Here is a 17,614-nt window from a genome sequence, read left to right as displayed (position 1 = left end):
TGGTTGAACAGTTGAGTCACTGATTGGCGGGGGTACATTTGCACCGCTGGGTTCAAGCTCAGCAAGGTACTCAACAAATCAACAAAGCACAGGTGCCAACTCAAAGCTCTAAGATGCTCAGAATTTGTTACTCTGCTGCACTTTGGATGATTTTAAACAATCTCGTTCTGCATGGTGCTTGCAGTGGAACGTCCATAACTTGTACAATAGTAACAGTAACAACAGTAACTGTTCATGAAAATAAAAAAATACATCACTTGCTGTGCAACACTACATGTTCGTGCCAGTGTACTATCCAGTGCAGCATATCAGAAAGGGTTATGTTGCATAATACCGCCTAGGGATGTTTTTAAAGGTCCTTTCAAATATTCAAAACTACGCCATTAACTCTCCTATACAGTCACTTTCCCATTTCAAAATTCCATAGTTTTCCAGATTTCTCTGTAGATTTTTCAGAGCAATTTTGAGATCTGAGTACAAATAGCTAGATGTTTCTGTTTCAGACAGGCTGAGTGCAACAGCAGCGAAACAGAGGTGTGGAACCAAATGCAGACACTTGAGAGGAGGATACAGTTCAAAGAGTATTAATTCAGTGAGAACTCAAAAACAGGAAGAATCCAAAAGTAACATAAATCCAGGACAGGGCAGAGTAATCCAAAACTGGAGGACACGGGAAACAGAGCACAGGGCAAAACACTCAACATTTGATGACGACACCACAAAGACTGAACACAACTGAGGGCAATATATACAGTACAAGGGCACACCGCACACACACAAGCAGGCAGGGGAATTAATCACAAGTCAGACAAAACAGGAATCAAGGCAAAAACACCAAACACCGAAATTACAAAATAACACAGGAAGTAAAGCTACTGACAATACACAAGGATATAAGTAACTAAATACAACGGAGAACAAGGAAGCAATGAACAACTAACAAAACCTAAACAAGAAGACACAGACAATGGGTAAACAGAAATGGACATTAACAAAATAACAGAAAAACAACACAGTAAAACCCAAGATCATGACAATAAATAGTTTTTAAAATTCTAATTCTGTTAACATGTATGTTACAGTCTGACTATGTGTGCTATTATGTTGTTTTGAAAATTGTAGCTCAGACAAATAAATGTTATGGCTGTTTAGTCCACACTCGTACACAGACAACTGGACAGAAACAAACATCAAACATCTCTGTCCAAAGAGGAAGTATACTAACCGGTGCTCCCTATACTACACTGCTTAAAAAAGTTAAGCGATGTGAATTAATGTCACCTGTTTTGGTGCAAATTAAAGTGACAACAGGTGCACTGGAGAGGCAACAGCAAGACAACTCCCAAAAAGGGAATGGTAAAGCAGGTGGTGGCCACAGACTCTCTCCTTATCGTTCCTAACTGATTGCTCTAGTTTTGCGTTTTGTTAGTGTCCTCATCACTACTGGTTCCATGAGGCGGTACAGGTTGCTCAGGTAGTCCAGCTCCTCCAGGATGGCACATCCATACATGCCGTCACAAGAAGTTTTGTTGTGTCTCCCAGCACAGTGTCAAGAGCATAGAGGAGATAACAGGAGATGGGCTGTTACACGAGGATAGCATCAAAGCAGCAGGACCAGTCTCTGCTCCTTTGTGCGAGGAGGAACAGGAGGAGCACTTCCAGAGCCCTACAAAATGACCTCCAGTGGGCTACTGGTGTGCATGTTTCTGACCAAACTGTCAGAAACAAACTCCATGAGGGTGGCATGAGCGCCCGACGTCCTCTAGAAAAATGGTAAAATAGGTTGCCAAATATTCTTTGGCAGCTGTTAATATACCTGGGCGGCCTGCCCAAATAAAGTCTATATGTGGGAAACTCTTTAAAGTTAGGGCAAGCTGTAGACCTATATTTTGTAAATATTACAATGTACACCTATTTTATTGTCTTCCAACTGCATGTGTCACATGACTGTTTTGGTCCAGTCATGGTCAAGTGATCATACCTGCATATTAGACTAGCTTAATTAGCCCAAAATGAATAATAATAATAATAACAATAATAATAATAATAATGCCCCCTCCCCCATTTCCCATACTGTGTAGGAATCCTGTCTATAGGCTAAAATAAGGCTATTGTAAAGTATGGCTATGTCTTTCAGTAACACCAGTAGCCGTTTTAGTAAAAAATATTTAAGATAATTTACGAATTTAATTTAAGAAACATCCTGCATTCATCATTTTAAAGTTAAAGTACAGAAATATAAGGGTGAAATTGTAGTAAAACAAATGCAAATTAAAAATATTTTATAGTACATTAGGCAGCAGAACCTCAGCGGTACCTCAGTGTTATATTATTAGATCACATTAAGTTAATTTCTCCATATTATCTTGGGTTGTTTGATATATAACAATGTATTGTTTTGTATGTAAACATCTTCATCTGAAAAGTAACTGATAACTTTAGCTGTTAAATATGTGTAGTGGAGTAGAAAGTAATTTTTTTTCTACTGAAATGTAGTGAAGTAGAAGTAGAAAATAGCATAAAATGGAAAAACTCAAGTAAAGCAGTTCAAACTTATACTTAAGTACAACACCTGAGTACATATACTTCCACCACTGAGTTTCACATTACTTACTGGTACAATTGCAATTTTTCAGTCAGACATCAGTTGCCACTCCACTTGCCATCCGCACTGCTCCAATTATAGAGCCATTTACACAGCTAGACACTGATGGTCTGCATCTGATAAGTAAACAAACGGCATGGCAGCAGCATTCGGTCAATCGTGTGCCGTTTCACAAAAACAAAAGCATATACAAAGTGTCACTGAGTGCACCCACTCACACAAAGGCATGTTGGCACAATTCCCATATTCACAGGCAAACATACTGCACACACTCACATAGACTGCTCCCCTCACTTTCGCTCCATCTCAGCTCTCAAACACACGCTCGGTTATTATTTCTCTTTGTACTGAGACTTGCAGACACCTGTTTGGGAGTGTCTGGCTGGCCGGCATCCTGTGCGTGGGTCTGTTTGTGCCTGAGGAACAGTGGGGTTTCTATTAAAGCCACCAGTGTGACTCTCACTTCCTCCTACTCTACCTCATCAGCTAAGAATTGTTATTCAGTGACTGTGTCCCACAAAAAAGGAAAATAAATGATTTTGGGACAGATCCCCTTTGGATACATAAACTTAAGTGTGATGAAACAGGAAATGGTCAACCACATCCATCTTCTGTTTTTAAGCGTCTATCTGCAGGGAGACCATAAGAAACCTGCAAGATGTAAAGAAACATTTCCTCTTTTCTTCATCATCCTGCCATACTATCTTTAACTCACACACGAGAAACCAACAGTGTGACCCAAGATGACATCATCCAGGTATTTGCTCCTCTGCATTTCAAAGGTGAATAGTTCCCATTGAGACATACACTGAGCTGGTCTGTGGAAAGCACAGTAACTGTACGGCATAATCTCATGTCTGCATGTCACACACACACACACACACACACACACACAGACACACACACACAGACACACACACAGACAAAATAGTAAACATAGTATGGCAGGTACAAATATGGCAGATAAACTTTTAGATACACAACCAAACTTGTTTGTGTGTTTAAACAGTGTACACATCTGCAAAAACATGCATAGCATGCTGTCGCACTAAGCTGCAAAAAAGAATAGCATTGATACAGTGCCACTGTCTGAGATTCTGAATGTATGAGCATGTGTGTACAGTACACACGCACACAGTCTTCTTACCTGCACTATTTGAGCCATTGAAACCTGGTTTTCTTTCCTGGTCTGAGTCCAATGCTTCTCTGACCCCGTAGATCTCAGGTTGATGAGAGAAGGTCAACCACGTACAGACGAGGCCCCCAGTCCATTGAGGTGAGAGTTTGCTCAGCTACAAGTCCATGGCGCTGCGAGGCTAGTACACGCTCACATGATTTCATCCTCATCCATTGGTCAACACTAACCAGGAGTATGTTTCAGGACTTGCCTGAAAAAAACCCAGCAAAACAAACAAAAAATGGTCATGTATCACTTTCATTCAAGCTTTATGGAGGGCTTGTATCATCACCCCTAACTGCAGAACTACTGTTTTTCCTGTGCCGACCACAACAAGAGACAGATAAACACATTTATATGCACCCCTCTCCTGAGTGGCTGAAAGTGAACACCCATGGGCTATAGTGAGACCTAATATTGTGATGAGAGAATGAGTCAGAGCCAGGAAACTGGAGAGGTGTACAGGGTTTCAACAGAAAGGACGGTTTCAACAGAAAGGACTTGATACACAGGCTGCTAACAAGCACAGTTTTCTCTTTGGATACAGGACAGCAGTTCCTACTAGTGAAAAAACATAAAAGACAAGTTAAATAAATTATATTATCAACCTATTTACATAATCTGATATCATTTATAACGATATTATAATATAATTATTATTTATTATTATTAATGACCACACGACAGAGGTCGGTGGGATTTGCTTTTGGTACAGCATAGTAGGTAAGGTCAATTCAACAGTGTCATTAACATCTGGTCAAACATAGGCAGATATCAACATACCATTAAATGTCTAATGATCATACACAATGATTAGCACAACAGACAGTATTCATGGATTGCCACAAAAAAAAAGTTACAACGCAGCATGAAACACGGCTTATATTTAAATGAAAGAAAATGAAAGAATTAAAATTCAAGTCCCTGTTTGACAGCATGGTAGGCCTAGCAGTTTGGGATATTATAGACATACTTTGTGTAAATAACTTACTACCACAGACTATAAACATCATTACATTTTGTATATAAAGCATAAAATCATCTACCTAAATGCAATTCTCATCTTTTGGTTTAACATCTGCTAGTCTTTGCTTGCCTTTGTCCCTTTCTCAACACAAATACAACCTACCATCTACTGAGATGAAGCGGAAGCCAAGCTTTCAGCAACAACCACCCAACCAGTCACACTTTACACATGATCAAACAGAGTACTGGCAACACCTGAACAGAGAAAACCACAGAGATGAGTAATCTTTTCAAAACACCATTGCAAAACAGAAAAGTGAAACCATTCTGCTCAGAAGCACAACTGGAGTTCATCCATATTTTGATATCAATCTTGAAAGCCAAAATTAAAAGAACATGAGGCCTTATTTCACTGTAGCTTGCTGAATCAATAAACTACAGTTGGCTTCAACCGGAAGCAACTTCCGATGCTTGATGTGAATTGACTTGACATTGTTCCAAACCAGGTCTGGGGGCTGTGGTAGGAATGCCTGAGGGGCCCTGCGCAGGAGAGGGCAGTATGAATGAATCACTGCAATTCACACGGACACACGAGGACACAGTCCACCCACCACCCACCACCTAGTAAAGTAGCTGACTGGAGCCTACAGTGCCAGAAGAGAAGTGCACAACAAGGAGAAACACCAAGCTATTCTTCCTCCCTGCATACGCTCCACAAATGACTCCTTTGTCTGTGAGAAAAAAAAGACTACGTATGTAAGTGTGCAACACGAGCACGCTGGACAGTAATACACACAAATCACAAACTAGCTCATAGACGTAAACTATAAACAAATACACACACACTCAACAGTCTGGCAGCTTTTAACAGGGATGTCATTTATCGACACATGCGCTACTCGTGCATTAGTGGCTCAGGATGAAACAGTAAGCTGCATCTTTTTCTATTGACAACAATTTATAACATGCTGGAGGGCGACATCACATGACCCCCAGTGGATTTTACATATTTGTTATGCAACTCTGTCAGGGGGCAGGGCAGGGAGGAGAAGGTAGTTTATGGCTACAGCCCCCACCATGGCACATAAAGACACACAAACACCACCCAGTCCCTAGAGAGTGTAAGACAGGCCAAAAATGAACTGCACAAACAGAGTCAAGCACAGAGGCCACTTAAAACACTAAAAATGTACAAAAAGAGTGGTGTTTACCATCTATTTACTAATGGTCCAGACTGATATCTCAACAACTGTTGGATGCATTGCTATAAATGTTGTACAGATGTTCATGGTATGCAGAGGATGAATCATGACATTTGTGGTTTCAAGTGAAATGTCTTGACAACTGTTACAACGATTTTTATGAATGCCGGAATAGACGTTCATGTCCCCCTCAGGATGAGTTGTAACAATCTGTTAACCTTTCATTTTGCCGTTTCACTAGGCCAAAATTAAACATTTTTATTACCAAATGCCTGAAAAACAAATGACATTCCTATTTGTGTTTAATGCTAATTAGCAAATGTTGGCATGCTAACACAAAAGATGGTGAACAAGGCAAACATTACCTGCAATCCATCAGCATGTTAGCATCGTCACTGTCAGCATGTCAGTGTCTGTCAGCAGCCACTGTGCACAACTACAGCCTCCCATTGCCTAGACTCTTGTATTCATATCGGTGCATGCATTTCCATTCTTATGTTGGCTCACTTCTAAAATGTCTGTCCTCTTTAATTACAGTATCCCCTCGTAGATAATGGACTGTTGGCATTAATTAATTATAATTTTCCTCAATAACAATTTAACGATTGTTCAATAAATGTTCAATGAATATTTGATTTAATTACACTCTTATAAAGATATTCATTTTGTTGAGGAATGGGACTAAAAAAAAGATTTTACTTAATTTTACACGTGCATATTTGTTGAAAGGTTAGCCTTTTAACTTGAAAGAAATAATGATTTGCCCTTTATCTTGATAATTATCGATATCGAATGATGAGCTCTGACAACATTTTTGGCTATATCGCCCAGCCCTAAGTCCAACTGTACGAAACTAAGGATAGTGATACCAGTTCACCACAGACAGAGCTTTCACCATTGCAGCCCCTCCCTATGGAACTCCTTACCCATACACATCTGAGATTGCAATGACATGGACTCTTTCACATCACTAATCTACTGTTCATATATTTTATATTATGCTATTTATGTTTTTAATCTGTTTTAAATGTACATAACTTCTACTTTTACTGTAAAGTGTCTTGAGTGTCTTGAAAAGTGCTATAGAAATAAAATGTATTATAATTACTACAATGTTATGCACATACATCCGCATTACTAAAACAATACTAGTACATAAAGCCCATCATCCTGTCTTCTCACTCTTTTGTCTTTTTAAATAAGCTCATAATTAACCAGGATTTGGTCAGGCTGAATAGAAAGCCTGCCGCTCCTGTCTTTTCCATTGCAGAGTCACTGCTGATTCATGCACTTCGCTGTCAACACAACAGTCTTTCATTCATGCTGCCTCCCCCAACTGATGAAGTCAATATAGCACCACTCACCAAAAAAATAGTGTTTTGAATAGCATCATCTTTAGTTTAGCAGGACCTCTTGAACACTGACAATGGTCTTTGTCTTAGGCTGTGATGCATTTTAAACTTGTCTACTGTTACAGTAAATTATTTAGAAATTTGCCAGTAGCTAAAATCTGGTAAAATACATCTATTCTTTTTGTATGAGATTAATGTTTATTGTAGATGGTCCCAAATGAGTCAAACAACTTCAAGTCTTCATATTATATAATTGTTCACATTCTGCTCACGAACCCAGTGAACAGTCGAGCTGGTCCAATCCAGCAATGGAAAACATCCTGTACGCTGACATTTCATCCCCCTGGCTGCCATTCTTAATTATTGACTTGCTTGCTTGCTCTGAGTCATCAAGTGTCTTTCCCATGCAGGAAGGTGGCGCAACTCCTGATTGTGACATCCTGTTGGGGAGTTGGCACTGCAAACATTTTTACACTATTCCTGTATTACTAACTGCTCGCTGAGCATCAAGCCAGTATTAGTTTCCTCTCAACCCATCTTACATGTCCAACCACCTGTAATCATGCTGTGTCAGAGCAGCAATAAGAAGGGTCTGGTCCCTTTCATTTTCAGAAATCAGAGAACAAAAGCCAAATCTGAGACGTTTCACACAGAACTCTAAAAATGGACTGGACAAAATATTTGGCAGCCTCAACCTAATATTTGGTAGCACACCCCTTCTGTAACCATCAATGAGTACAGGAATTTTGGACCATTCTTTGAGATTTGATGGGTTCCTTCTCCCAACAAGTTTTGAGATCTCTCCACAGGTGCTCTATGGAATTTTGATCTAGACTCATTGCTGGCCACTCTCCAGTGCTTTGTCTTAAATCATTTTTGGGTGCTTTTTGAAGTATGCTTTTGGTCATTGTCCTGCTGTAAGACCCATGACCTCTGACAGGAGACCCACCTTTCTGACACCGGGCCCTACATTGCACCCCAGAATTCTTTGGGAGTCTTCAGATATCATAATGTTATCTACACAATCAAGACATCCAGTGCTCTATTTTAGTCTCATATGTCCACAGGTCATTCTCCCAGAAGGATTTTTGCTTCGTCCAATATGTAAATGCTCCGTACTTGTATAGCACCTTTCTAGTCTTTTCGACCACTCAAAGCGCTTTTACACTACATCTGCATTCACCATTCACACACATTCATACACAGGCAGAACAGCCGCCAGGGCCCAAGGACACTTCGACATGCAGCCTGGGGGAGCCGGGATTGAACAGCCAACCTTCCGATTAACGGCCAACCCGCTCTACCTCCTGAGCCACAGCCGCCCCAATATGGCAAACTTTAATCTGGCTTTTTATGTTTCTGTGTCAGCAGCAGGCTCCTCCTGGGTCCTCCCTTTTTTATTCAGATGATGACAGATTTATTCAGAGTGCAAGCTGACACTGTTTTACCCCATTTCTGCAGATCAGTCTGAATTTATTTGGAAGTTGATCAAATATTTTTATTCACTATTTGAAGATTTTTTTGTTGCAATCTCTCATCAATTTTTCTCTTTCGTCCACGTCCAGGGAGATAAGCAACAGCGCCATGGGCTGTAAACTTCTTCACAATGTTGCGCACAGTGCACACGAAAACATGAAGATCTCTGGAGATGGAACCAAAATTTTGGTTCTCAAATCCACAGACAACTCTTTTCTCTTCTTTCTTTTGTCCATGCTCAGTGTGGTAGACACAACACAAAGGTTGAGTCAACCTGTCATCATTTTATCTGGTTGTGTGATTTCTATATTGTACATGCTCTGTATTTGTATATTGCCTTTCTAGTCTTTGCGACCACTAAAGGGCTTTTACACTACACTGCATTTACCATTCACACATATTCATACACTAAGCCTAAGTGCTCAAACAGAAACATTCATACACATTCGTACACTGGTGGAATAACCACCAGTGGTTCATTGGTGGCTATTTACCAATGAACCCCTGGGTTTATGTTCACTGAATTCGGGGTTCAGTATCTTGCCCATGGACACTTGCATGCAGTGACATGCAGCCTGGAGGATATTGAACGGCCGATCTTCTGATTAACGGGCAACCCGTTCTATCTCCTGAGCCATAGCTGCCCCCACCCTATTGCCAGCACCTGTGAATTTCTACAGGTGAGTTTAATTACAAACTAAAGGAGCATCACATGTTTGAAATGCAATTATTTCTGAAGATTTTGAAAAGTAGCCGCTCATTTTGTACGGTCCATTTTTGGAGTTCTGTGTGGAACGTCTCAGACTTTTCTCTGCTTTTTTGTGTTGTTGTTCCAATTCAAACATAAGAAATAAACAGGAGAATGCCAAAGCTTGTGTAATTGCCACAATCTTTTGGAGAGAAGTGGTGCTAATTAGCATAGTTTCAGGAGCGGACCACACATCAATCATTGCCAGCATTTCCATAAATACCCACACGTCCTGACTCCTCTTCTTCACTCTCGTATCCTGCATCCCCCTCCCACACCCATTTTTTCTGTCTTGATCTCCTGATCTCTCCTGATGACTATATATCTAATTAACTACATACAGCATTACAATGACAGAGCACAGGAGTTGTGGCTATATAGAATTCAGCTCCATTTCTACAGTTCTCGCACAAATAAATATTAACACATTACACTACAGCTAATTGTGTCATAAAAGCTGATGCTGATCAAGTTTGCTTCCTTTACAATGATTTATTTGACTCTTGTTTGTCTAATCTAATAACACCAATTGATATTTAGTCAATGTCACCATATAAAGCAGGTAGCAACATGTAGCTGCGTCTCAAATTTTGCAATTTTCTTGTTTAATTCCAGTAAAAAAAATCAGTTAAAATGTCATCGAATAGCAGAGAGAGACCAAATCTGGCAGTCTACAAAATATTTTGCTTCCCACGTAACGTCTGAAATTCGCCCTTATTGGCAAACATCTTGTTATGAAAGCTAGAAATCTCCTAGACATACTACAACAACATAAAAATATTAAGAAAGTATAAAAAGTATTTCCAAGGTTAACTGTTCTCAGCAAGGTCTAAGGGCAAATAAAAGCTTATCTGTCAGCAAAGTATGACAAAAATTTGGGGGACTTATTGCGTGTGTGTGTGTTTGTGCGTGTGTGTAATTTCGGTGAACGAAACCTTTAACATCAGACCTAATAAATCAATCAAAGATCCAATCATTTCACTGCTATACAAACTTACGGTATAGGTGTTTAAAAATGCTACAAGTCTTAGCTGGGACAGCATGTGTCTCTACTGCACCTGTAAACCTGTGTTAGCCCCCAAATGAACAATAAAATTTTACCTGTCAACCCTTTATGTAAAGCGTATAATGAGTACCAGTCTACAATCAAGGCCACTAAATCAGTCTCTAGTAAGGAGAGCATGACATCAGTAAATGTGTTTAACTTTAATCATCAGCCTCATCCACCTACTGGGTTTAGTAACTAACTAGAACTTCCTGTACTTAGATCAGAGCTGGAGTATGACTTTATTACAGCAATAGAAACAAATTAGTATAAAATCCCATAGAAAACATTTTCTCTGAAAAAAAATTGCCCTTTTCAGTATTTGAAACTATGCAGAATAATTTCAAAAGTCATTTACAGTTGGAAGTTAATGTTTTACTCAAAGATGCTTTAACAGTATAGGAAATGTGGGCTGCACGATGTAAATCCTCTGGGATAGCCCAACCAAGATTTAGTGTTTCTCAAGAATCTGCTCATGTAACCGAGCTCTAATACAGCACTATCACTGCCATGCTGTGTATTTGTGTGAGCACTCCTACTATCACCACAGATCAATGGTGTGTAATATTCAGTGGAAGCAGGTGGTTGAAAACTGGATCATATCCATCACAAACACAGAAGACATTTACATGCTACAGCATGTGAACAATGGAATTTGTTTTAACTAAATCCAAGTCTGTGAGGATTTGGGTCAATGCAGGGGCTGGAGATCATACTCTTCCCTATTAATACAAATGACAGCATGCAAGCATTATTATTAGAAACCAAGACCACAAAAACAACAAAAAAAGAGATTTCAAAAATGCTACTCTCTTTTTTTACCCATTTGGAAACTAAAGATAATTTGGGGAATCTTTACGTAAATATAAAAACACTTCAATCAAATCCAATCACGTATATGTAAAATATGTAAACAATTATGCGTTTCTACAATTGTACGAAGTGTCTTACTTACGGCAGGGTACGTTTTGTTATAACAATAAGTTATCATGTCATAACAAAATAAATATTGTTATAACAACAAAAGTTTATTATTGTAATGTTATAAGTTTGTATGTTGTAATAAAGTGAAAATATCTTGTTATAACGTGAAGAACATCTAGTTATAACAGTAAAAGTTTTGTGTTCTACGGTGGAACTGATTGTTTTTTCCTTTTTCTGGCAAGGCGGCAATACGCTTCTGTACTTACTTATTTTAGCTTGTGACTTAGTATCCTTTTGGTACATGTATGTAACATTTTCAAACAATATTGTGACTGGCCTCAAACTATTGTTGTTATTAAAGTCTGGTTTCATGTTCAGTGACTTATCCAGTAGAGTTTTATGGTAAAGTACAAATAAAAAGACAACGGAATAATAAAAGCGATTGATAAAGATTCCATTATAATTCCATTCCACAAACTGTAGTGAAACTGTCAAAGTCAATAATTATCATCACTACAATGTGTACTGACTGTTCCACGCTGAATTCAGATGCAAGTCAGAAAAGACATTATTCATATACATTAATCTCAAACATTAGAACATAAAATCATACTAATGACACAGACCCATGTGGCTTTCAGCAACGTGCACCTGATTTATCCACAGTCTCTTGTACGCAAGTGACCTGGACTTTACCCTGTCGAAAGACAGTGGGTCAGACTGATTTTACAAACACTGGCAACTACTTGGTTAAATTATACCAATAAAAAATCTGTTATGTGCAAAATTATGAGCATTACTCATAGATCTACAGATAATGACAGCTATTATGGCATGCTGGGGGTGTGTGTATGATGTGATGGGGTGTGTGTGTATTTCATGTTTTTATATCTTGGTGGGGACTTTAACCTGATAGTTTACCAACTGACGTGTACTCGTATAACGGGTAAAGATGGCTTTTTGAGGGTTAAGACTTGATTTTAGGGTTAATGTTACCATTAGGTGTAAGGTCAGGGATGGGGTAAGGGTTAAGGTTAGGCATGTAGTCGTGATGGTGAAGGTTAAAATAAGGGGCTGGGGAATGCATTATGTCAATGAGATGTCTCCACGGGGATAGAGGAACAAACATGTGTGAGGAGTTAGAGGCAGGGCACAGTTGAGTTAATTTACTGAATAGGAGGTAGACAGCTTTGTTCCAATGCCTTCAGGCCTCATATCTGACACCAGGTATGTCAGGTGTGAGGGAGCGAGCGAGAACCAGAGAGAGAGCGCACAGCAACTTTGTCTTGCTGACTTTTTTTCAACTTGCAGGCATTTTATTAATCCTGTATGGTCACATTTCTTGGATGTTGTCTTTTATATACTGCTGCTTCACACAATATAGAGAAAGAAAATTACATTTTATCATGTAGAATATACTGCACTACAGTGAGGTTAAAATTCTAAGGGTGAGGGGATGCTTGCTGATCTTATTTATCTAATTTAATTTACTGAAAACATTCCCCAGACTTAAAAACTCTGCACTAATTACAGCCATGTCTCCAGTCTTTGCATTCACATTTATTCCCTATTTGTCTTTATTTAAACTGTAATTATTATGTTGTCTCTGGTCAGGTGTGCAATATGTTTGCTATTTGTCTAAAAAAAAAAAAGTTATAGCCTGGATAGGTTTATATTCACTACTTGGAGTTCCACCTGGCATATTAATTTGTAGAGCAGGGTGCAAGTGAACATTCATTCACAGCTGACAGTTTGACCTGTCGTGGTAGGAAAAGCACAGAACTTACTGATAATATTAGATGGTTCTATTGTATTCAGGTGTCCCAGTGAACCATGGCATGAAGCAGCTATAACTGGAATTAAGCCTTTATTCATGTTATCATTTACACCTGTGCTTTTCTTAGCGTGACATGTCAAAATGCACCGTATTTTGCTCCTTTATGCCATGCAGCCTCATAAACTGGGTAAGCAACTAGCAAGAAATATTCACATCAGGCAACGGACTCCTGTTTTGCCTATGTAACTGAACGCGGTCCAACTTTACTGCTCACATTCTGCCACGAGTAGGCAGCAGGCAGGTCGTTACCAGTTAACGGTCGGCCCCATGACGCCATGCCGCTAGGAATGAAAGCAACCCCCTCCTTTCAGCTCATCTGCTCTGTAATGCTAATATTTTGATTCACACCCACATCCCAAAACGCTTCCCTCACCCAGCTCTTGATTTGTTTGAAATAAATAAATAGCCTACTCCAATTATTTTTTTGAGTAAAACATTTGAATTTGGCAGATTTGTTACAAGACTTTGTTTAAAAAGGAGAATAGGCAGGTACATTATTTTTTATTTTAGTTGAAAAATAATAACATTTTTCCACAAACAAATTTCCACAAAACATGCTGTATATACAAATCATACAAGTCAGTACAAATACTGCCAATCTCATTCTGTTATGACTCTGTGCTGGCAGACATTTTATCTGCCATAACTAGAGGGGACTTTGAAGCCAGCAAAGATGGAGGTGTTCGGTGATGAAGTAGTGAGTTGATAGACATGAACTGATACATCAATACAAGCAAAACTCCACAGGACGAGGCACAACCAGGTGTTGTGGATCTCAGTTCAGCATCCCAGGAAGTTCCTGTGGATCCTCTTCAGTCATCACTTTTAATGGTAACTTTTCTTCTTTTGGCTGCTTCAAAGACAAGCAATCATTTTATTAATTATCCAACTATTGTCTAATGCTGTGTGTATTTTAAGTCTGGATCACATGAGTAATTACTGCGTTATACAGCTCCAACCATTGGAAAGCCACACAAACCAAGCTCAATTTATCTCTGACACCAGCTTCTGCTCATGAACCTTTACTCCATCCATCTAACAGCATCACAAACATCCAAGTCAAGTCGTCTCTGCTTCCATCAAAGCAGCTGTCCAGTCAGGTAAAAATAAAATTACCTAGGGTCCTCAAGAGGGAGGCACCTGCACTAATTGTACATAGACGCTACTGCACTTTAAAATATTGTCCTTAAAGACTCATTACTGTTTTACGTATTTTGTAATTTGTACTATGTGTATTCAATGTGTAACTATATGTTGTTCTGCACATCTACACTTTCTTGGCCAGGTCGCCATAAATAAAAAAATTAAATAAAAAGAGGGGTCAAATCCACTGAGGTGACTATGAAGTGTTGCCATCTTTGGCTTGGGGTCCTCTACCTTTACATCGGAGTTGCAGCAAAGAAAAATGATCTAGAAGAATACAAATGAAAAGGCTGTAAAAATGAAAAGGCTGTAAAAAAAAATGTAACCTTCCAAACTCACTTGAATATTTGTGTAATCTCAACCAATTAGTCAATTCTATGAAACATTTAGCCAGTAATCAAAGATCAAACCCACAGCCATCTACAGCCTGGTCTTATTAAAATCTCGTTATCAGTCTAGCAAGCTGTAAATGTATGATTTGGAAAATATATCCAGAGTTACGGAAAACACCTCAGAATCTAAGAATTTGAGGGTTGTATGAAACAGTTAACAGACATGAACTAACACTAACAGTAGTGTATATCTTAATTTACAGGTAAATTCTGAAAGTCAACTATAAAAATGATGCCTTCAACATGTAACGTCTGTAATGTACATGAAAGGTCAAGCACATTAACTTACCATTTTCTGGGAGTGTCCTTTGATGAGTGCAGCTGAGACAAAGAATCCTTCAGAAAACACAGAAAATCCAAGCCAACTTGCAACTGGGACTAATGACACCTCCAGTGCAATTCCTCACCCAATAGGTTGATTTTGGTACAACCCAAAGCAAACATGAAACCTGATAGGACAGTTACATAGTTCATCAAAATGAACATACATATGTAGGACAGATTTAATAGTGTCCCAAAAATGTTCCCAAATATTTGAGGTTAATTTAGAACTTCTTAAATTACATTTTAGCAGCAACAGGACTGACTGAAGCAGCACTGTCATTTTCATTTTATATGTCTTCTCCTCTATTACTTAGTTGTTATAGAAAATAGACAGGCAGTTTTTTCCATTTGGGTTGGAGTTACAGGTGTGACTCGATTGTCTATGTCGCTCCCAGCCTTGTTATTCATGCAAGTAAATGTAAACCCATTAACAGATCATTTTAAAACAAAGAACAGAAAAAGAAAAGATGTGCAGGGTATGCCTGCAAAATTTAGAGATTTTATCTTTCAAACACCAAACACCCACATTTTTAAACTATTTAGGTGGGGTCACCAGCGCTTTTTTTTGTTGTTGAGATAATAAAGCCTGATAGAGGACCACTAAAACTCATATTGTTTGTTTCATACAGCAACTTTATCATTATATTTCAACTAAACCTTTAATTTTGTATTTTGTCTTATTTTAACCTTTTTAGTGTAAGTACAATAAATATGTAGCCTCAGGTTATACCGCGGATTTCAGTCAAAAAAAACAGAGTTTTGTAGATAATGTGCGCCAAACTTTACCCGCAGATTCACCAGTATGCGGCACGACAAACAAACTCAGTAACCGGCCCGATATTGCTTTCTTCCAGTGACATTACAACAAGTGGCTACACCACAAATTAGCATCTTCTCTACTATATTTTCATTGCAAAGCAACACTTTCGAACAGATACGATGAATAAAAGTCTAATTATGGCGTTTCCAGGGTGCGCGCATTACCTGTCAATCTCAGCTCCTGTCACTTGCTGTCACCTCCTGTTCCGCTGTGTTGTAGCACTCCGACACACCGGCTACAAGTTCCCAAGTCCTGACATCTGTATCAGGCTTTAAAGGGCCCTGGCCATGGCGTGAGTGAGACTGAAACCGAGTAAAGTTTGTACCAACCGCGCTGAATGGATCACTTGCACAAAAGCGCTGTCCGATAAACACAGCCGGGGTTTGAGTGCTGTGGCTGCTGCTGGCGTCAGTTCTTTGCTGTCTTTGTACAACACAAAGATCGTCTGTGCATTTGATGGAGGGATCACTCTAATAAGGGAAACAAACTGGCTCGTGTTTGTGCACTTGTTCCTGTTTGCAGATGTACTTGATTTACTTGCCTTGATTCCTTGGCTTTGAAAGTAACCTTTTCTATTTTTTTGTGTAAACAATGAGACATGAGTGTAATGAATAAAAATGTTCAGCAACCATCCTTGTTTTCTACACTTTTGCAAGAGTGAATGAATTACATTTCCAATTACTTATGCTTATAAGCTGTAGCCTAAGAAATGGGGAAAAAAACATGTAGCAAAAGAAAAATGATCATATATATTTTCACAATCAAGGTTTAAAATGGGTACGTTGTGCCTATTTACTCAATTATTAGCCTATACAACTACTATAGTTCAAGGTAAAACTAATGCAGCACATTCTGTTAGTGCTACACATTGTTCTTCTTGCCACACCAGAAGAAGGACCAGCGTTCAGATTTCTTTTCTGCATTTGTTGCTCTTATGTTCGTGTCCTCACTGGTGTTAGAGTGGTCAGCTGTCAACATTTACATATTTCCCATTGTTTTATTTTCATTTTATGTTTCTTGTCATTCAACCCGAGGACGGGTCGTCTCATTTCATCTGAATCTCCACCACTCTTCGTGATGGTGTTTGCTGCAGCAGGAATCAGTGGCGAAGTAAGAGCTCTTTGTTTCTCTGACATCTCTTGGAGCACATTCAGGCTGTCAGCCCACTCTTAAAGGAACATGCCACAATTTTGCAATACTACTACACTGGGTGACTAACAGCTTCTACGTACACGTTTAGTGCTTTGGATGAAATGTGTTCTGACTCCTAGTTGCTATTTTACCCACAAGCAGTACGATATTAATGGCACTCCAATTTAAGCGGAAGAACAACAAGTGATGGGATCCTGTGGTAAAAAAGGATAGGAAAAGGCTCCAATGACCACCTCCTTTTTAAATCCAGACATTCACCTTATGAATAACCAACCATAGTGAGAGATTAAAGGTTAGAGTTGGAAAACTTAAAATAGTATAAAGACGGATGGTTTACTTTGTCTCCATCATCTGGTCAAAGGCTGTCACAACAACAATATTTTTCTGCAGTGTGCTGGTCAGGTCCCCCCCCAAAAAAGGGCTCTGCACTGGTTGGACAGGACCTCTGGTC

General features: G+C 39.1%; 1 protein-coding gene across 5 annotated transcripts in view; it reads right to left on the bottom strand.

The window, feature by feature from the left end:
• tnk2b (tyrosine kinase, non-receptor, 2b) overlaps positions 1-16,461 on the bottom strand; it is a 64,705-nt gene extending 48,244 nt beyond the window's left edge. For 4 of the 5 annotated variants that reach the window (XM_038718574.1, XM_038718576.1, XM_038718575.1 and 1 more), the window contains exons 1-2: positions 16,176-16,459; positions 3,753-3,993 (exon numbers count right to left, since the gene is read on the bottom strand). Coding sequence is in view for 1 of the 5 variants with exons in the window: in XM_038718578.1 (XP_038574506.1) it covers positions 3,753-3,770 (18 nt within the window). In the remaining 4 variants the exon portion in view is untranslated. Of the gene's footprint in view, positions 1-3,752; positions 3,994-16,175 lie in introns of all 5 variants that reach the window. The other variant, XM_038718579.1, reaches the window with a different exon arrangement.
• Between the last annotated feature and the right edge of the window lie 1,153 nt (positions 16,462-17,614).

This window comes from Micropterus salmoides, unplaced genomic scaffold, assembly GCF_014851395.1.
Source record: "Micropterus salmoides isolate LMB-PRFRI ecotype aquatic unplaced genomic scaffold, ASM1485139v1 Ms_hic_scaffold_14, whole genome shotgun sequence".
NCBI classification, from domain to species: domain Eukaryota; kingdom Metazoa; phylum Chordata; class Actinopteri; order Centrarchiformes; family Centrarchidae; genus Micropterus; species Micropterus salmoides.
Note: the sequence above shows the minus strand (reverse complement) of the source record. Positions and strands in the feature narration are given on the sequence as shown.